The sequence below is a fragment of the Acanthisitta chloris genome, unplaced genomic scaffold (genome assembly GCF_000695815.1).
Source record: "Acanthisitta chloris isolate BGI_N310 unplaced genomic scaffold, ASM69581v1 scaffold35242, whole genome shotgun sequence".
In the NCBI taxonomy this organism is placed as follows: domain Eukaryota; kingdom Metazoa; phylum Chordata; class Aves; order Passeriformes; family Acanthisittidae; genus Acanthisitta; species Acanthisitta chloris.
The window spans coordinates 1222-6750 of NW_008660444.1; the positions used below are offsets into that span (position 1 = coordinate 1222).

The window sequence follows — 5529 nt, forward strand, 5'->3', positions numbered from 1 at the left end:
TCTGCTCTAGCTCAGTGTCAGCACCACAGGCTGCAGCTTTGGGTTATCTCAGCACATCTTCAGGAGGGAAAAATCCTTCCTGATTCCTGAGATTTCAGGCCCACAAGTCGATTCTCAGGGATTATGGCAGTGGCAAGTGGTTAACACTCAAAACTCAGAACCCTCAAGCTCCCCCAGAGCAGCTGGATCTTGCACCTGAGGGGAAGCTGCAGCTCCAGACGTTGACTCCATGGCAGAAGGCGTAAACAATCCTCTCCCAGCCACCTCGAGTTCACAGCTGAGAGTGTAGGATGTTTACACGTGCTACAACATGGTAAGATTGCACTGGCCACAGCCTGTTGGACTCCCCTCATCACCTGAGGATGGTATTCACACCCAGGGATTCCCTTCAGGAGAGACAACAGGACACTCACATTAAATGAGAGCACTGGGTGATGTCTGTGTGGGCACTGGGCTGGAGTAGAAGAGACCTTTCTTCACTTAGCTGCTGGTTTTTGAGAGGGAGAGCCACTAAAGCCTCACTGCTGGGAGGTTTCTCTCCAGAAAATCACTCCCCAAAAGATGATCAGAGCTGCTGCAAAGCAGCACAACTTCTCAGCTTGGCTCCCAGGCCATCAACAGGATCCCACGGTGAGCAAACCCCTGCAGCCACCACCTCCTCCTCCTCCAGCTCACTGATTCCTCCTCCTCACTTCACCGAGTCCCTTGGGGAGGGATTAACAACAAATTTACATGTCTGTTCACCAGGGCATGTCTCCAGGGAACCATCAAACCACTGAGGAGCTGTGACTGAGCTCCAAGCCCAGTCCTTAGGCAGGTTATTTCTGGAGTGCTCCAATCCTCAATTCCTAGCTGAATCCCCAAAATAATGAAGGCAACGGAGAGGACTTCTCTAAGCATCTCTTCCAGGTTCAGTTGCATTTGCTGCAGGCAGAAATGGCTTTAAATCCCAACCTGCTTCAGCTCTGTCCTGTCCCACTCTTTGCCATCCTTTATTTCCCAGCCACAGCTGCAGTTACCAGAGCAACATCAGGGATCCATTCCCATCCCCAGCTCTTCCATGGAACCAACACTGACTTGCCAAACAGTGTTTGCTGAGGGAGACACAAAGCACAGGTTGTCCCCCCAGCCAAATCCAAGCAGCTCAGGAGCCACTTCTCAACACATTCTCCTCTGCAAAGCATCTAACCTGCATCCCTGTGGGGCAGCTCTTCCTCCAGGAAACTTCTCCTGCTGGATGGAGTGTTTCTGGTGGTTCAACACATCAGTGAGACACAGATCTCAAGCCTGTTTCAAACCAAAAAAACCTCCCAGGATTTCATGGTTGCTGATTTGCAATCCAACCCATGCAGCTCTGCATTACCCTGGATGCAGCCAACACACTCCTGAGGTACTTCAGGAGTTCCTCTGATTACAGAACTTGGATGTGCTGTAATCAGAACATTCTGATGTGAATCAAAAGGAGAAGACACTGGCAATGTTCTCCCTCCCAACTGAATGAGGCACCTGGAGGAAAAACAACTCAAATTTCCAAGGCCACAATGAACTTGTCCATTGTTTCAGCTTAAAAAGAAATTTCACTTTGCTTTGCCCCACGAAGCAAAGCATTAAAAACAGCTGTGCAGGTTGCTCTGTCTTTTAGTTAGCACCAAACTAATGAGATTGGGGTAAACCAGCAGAATGCAGAGCTCCAGAGCTCCCAGCACACCTGTATCCAAGGCCTTGGGATGCTGCTGGCTGTCCCTGCAGTTGTGACATGGAAAGGTCATTAAGATGTGACATGGGGAGGGAACAGCAGGAAAACCTTCCCTGAGACATCTCCTCTAACCACGTCCATGAGGAACTACCTTTAGTACCTTGTTTGGAACAGCTGAAGTGAATCTGAATTGATAAATTCAAATATTTCCTTATTTATTTAGCTCTGTAGAAATCAAACCCATTCCCAATACACTCTGGGTGATCATGGAGTCACCAATTTTATCAGGAGAAGCAAATGAGGACCATGACCATAGCTGAAATCCTCATCAGTAAATTCCATCACTGCCTGTTATCTCAGCACAGGAGGAATTATTGGCTGTGCTGCTCCTGGCAGACAGAAAGTGAGTTAAACTCAGCTCAGGACATCATCCCAAAGGATAAGGTGTGTGTTCCCTTTAGCCATCACTTCAGCAACACCATGAAGACTTCAGAGAGTGAAAGAGCAGCTCCCAAAATCCATTTCCCCAATGGGAACATAGGTGTACACACCCAGAGCAAATCTTGTTCTGCATCTTATCCCAGACTCCTACTGGAATACACACAAAAAACCCACGTCAAAGACAAAACTCCAAGTCAAATCCTTGCCAGGAGATGTTTTACAGCACCAACCTCCCTGGTGAGGCTGTTTTAAGGATCACCTTGGATTTTTCCAAAGCTTAAACACTGCAAACCTTCAGCAAAGCAGCTCAAGGAGCTGTTGGAACACTTTAATCGCTGGGTGAGCTGTTGAACAAGGAGCAGCACTATCCAGACAGAGCTGTTCCCTGGAAGAGATGCCCTGATGGGAGCTCTGACTTTTTTTACCTATCAGGCTATAAGGAAAAAAAAAAAAAGAGATGAGCAATTCCTGAAGTGCTTCCCAAGGCCTGAGCCAGCTGAGTGCAGCAGCCTGCTGCTGTAAACATCCGACTGAAAGCTCCTTCCAGCACCTTCCAGCTTCCAGTCAAGGATGTTTACAGTAGCACTGACTGCCCCAAAGGATGCAGGAGGGGTAATTCCAAGCCCAAGACTCTGTTTTTCCCTTTACAACTCCAAGGATGCACCTCAGCACGTTTAAAGGTTCATTAACCCCAAGTCAGACTCCTGTAAATCACTCCTGCTCCATCTATTCCCCTCAAAAAAACCCAATTTAAGGACCTAAAAACTACAGTAAATCAATGTGGAAAAGAGAGAGAGACAAACCTCATGTTTAGATGGGATTCTGCATTGCTCTGTCAGAGCTCACCTCGAGGGAAAGACAACAATTCAACCACTTAGGTCTCACCTGTCTCTTTGGAGGCTTCAGCTCATCCCTTGGAACAATGTCAATGAGAAAGTCAAACTGGTCAAACTTGGTGATGGCCATGGCAATGTCATTCCTCTGCAACAGCAAAGAGAAAACAATCCTTCAGCTCCACAAGTCTCTTTTGTCACTGGGTAAACAAACCTAAGAGCGTTTGACAACTGAGGCGAATGAGAATTGGCTTCTCCAGGTGGTGAGAACTTGTGTTTTGGTACCAGAACAGTGTCTTGTGCTTGAGCAAAGCCTACAAGATGAGCAAGAAGGTGAAAACCATCTGAGCGAGCAGAGCTGAGGCAAGAAGCTGTGAAAGTCTCATTCTCATCAGCTGAAGAGGAATTTGTAAAGCTCTGTATGGCCAGATTTGAAATGTGAGGCCTAATGAGCAGGTGACATATAAAAGACTCTCAATCCTCTCATTCCAGGCTAGTTGGCAGTTTTAAACCTTAAAGTGTCTTGGCATATCATGGAAAAAACATAAAACTCATGGATAAAACCCATTTTATTATTTTTTTTTTTTTGCTGACAGATTCTGTGTCTCTTCCCCAGGAAGAAAACTGAGTGAACAGATGTATCTTGTATTTCACTCCCCATGATGAGCAGCATTGGCCTCACTCCAATTTCCTCAGGAATAGACTTCCCAAACTCAGATCTCTGCCCTGAAAAAAAAAACTCATCCCAAATTCCTTGCTAAGCACAGAGTTCCTTTCTCCAGCTGCACCGTCCATGTGTGGAGCAGCTGCTCCAGGAGGGTGGAACAGCAGCTGCTGTGCAAGGCAAGGCAGGCACAAACACAACCTGACTCAGTTCACACACCAGGAATGGGATTTTAGGAGGATTCTGGAAGAAATGGCTCCCTCCAAGCCATGCCTGAGACAGCATCTTGCTCATGGAATGTACAGCCAACACTTCTTCCCACAGGAAATGCAGCAAATTTGGGTTAAGGAGGAGCATTAGCCCAATTTGATGGAGATGAGTGTCTGAGTGCCCATTCCACAGGGAATTTTTGGACTGAAACCATCCATGCCTCCTTGCTGCCTCAGCAATTCCTGCTCCAGGCTACAGGAGAGCTCACATGGACCTAAACATCCCAACATCCTCTGATCTGAAGGACTGAACTGATGGTTGTTATAGTTTCAAGCAGTTCTGGGCAACGTGTAAGACTAAAAGTGAAAACCTGTTCTTTTTCTCCTTAAAATAGGCCCTAAAAAGTGACAGTTTACTATTCAACCACAAAAAAAAAAGACTATTATTGAGGGTCTCTCCATCCAGAAGAGACAAGAATTTGTTCTGAAGGAACATTTTTGGCTTTTCATCTCCATACCTTTAGCAAAAACATCCTCAAGCTTAACCAAAACTACTAATGTAACCAACGCAGCCAGACGTGAACAGCTACAGCTCTCTTGAGTCATTAAACAAGTCATAATTAGCTGACAGCAAGTCATAATGAGCTGACAACAAGTCACAATGAGCTGACAGCTGCAGATTTGGAGGGGTTTAAACCCAACTAAGAGAAAAAGCCTCTCAAGTTGCACATTTCCACTGAGTTTTGGCCACAGGTACTGAGGGAATATCCCAAAACAAGCCTCATGTTATGGAAACAAGGAGCTGGGAGAAGGTTCTGGAGCAGCTGAGGGTGGGCAGGAGTAGCTCCTTCACCTGCAAAGTCCTTCTCTTGTTGTCCTCTGTGTGGATCCAAGCTCGGAGGGTCAGTTCTGTTATGAATATCTGAGCAGCCTTGGCAAACAGCACAGGAGCTTCTGCACTGATCATCTGCAAGGAAAAAAAAAAGGAGTTTATTTGCAAGTTTAGCACTTAAATCAACACATTCCCACAGTGCAGTGTCATTTCAGGGTGGTAGTAAAGAGCTGAGTGGTTACATGAGAATTTGGAGGGATTTTCACTCCAAGGTCTGTGCAGAGTTACCAGAATCAAGTTAGAGTAGAAGAGGATTTAGCATCTAAAAAATTGTCTTGAAAAGCTTCTTCCTCCATTCCTAGGAAAATTAACTCCATGTTTTGCTGTCAAACCCATGTTATCTCCTTAATTTATTCCTTATTTTTTTCAGGAAAAGTGGGATAGAAATCACATCTTTAAGTGGTGCCAACCTATTGGTGTCAAACCCATGTTATCCTCCTAAATTATTCCTTATTTTTCTAGGGAAACTGGGACAGGAAGCACAGCTTTAAGTGATGCCAACCTATTGGTATCAAACCCATGTTATCCCCCTAAATTACTGATTATTTTTCCCTGAAAATTGGGATAGGAATCACAGCTTTAAGTGATGTCAATCTATTGGTGTCAAACCCATGTTATGCCCCTAAATTATTCCTTATTATACCATAAAACCTGAACTAGGAAGCACAGAAAAGACTCTATAAAGCTTTGTGAAAAGAAGAGGAAAAACAAGGAGGAAACTTGAGAAAAGACAGTTAAGCACTAGAAAAAAATACTTCAAACTATTTATATGCTTATATATATATTTTTATATA

At 45.1% G+C, this 5529-nt stretch overlaps 1 protein-coding gene across 1 annotated transcript in view; it reads right to left on the bottom strand.

Annotated features, from left to right (window-relative positions):
- The window catches only part of LOC103797592 (nuclear transcription factor Y subunit gamma), a gene marked incomplete at both ends in the record, with an annotated part of 5551 nt that extends 741 nt beyond the window's left edge, over positions 1–4810 (bottom strand). Inside the window, 2 exons of the mRNA XM_009069813.1 lie at positions 3023–3118; positions 4697–4810. Coding sequence (XP_009068061.1) covers positions 3023–3118; positions 4697–4810 — 210 coding nt within the window. The remainder of the gene's footprint in view (positions 1–3022; positions 3119–4696) is intronic.
- Positions 4811–5529: the final 719 nt, after the last annotated feature.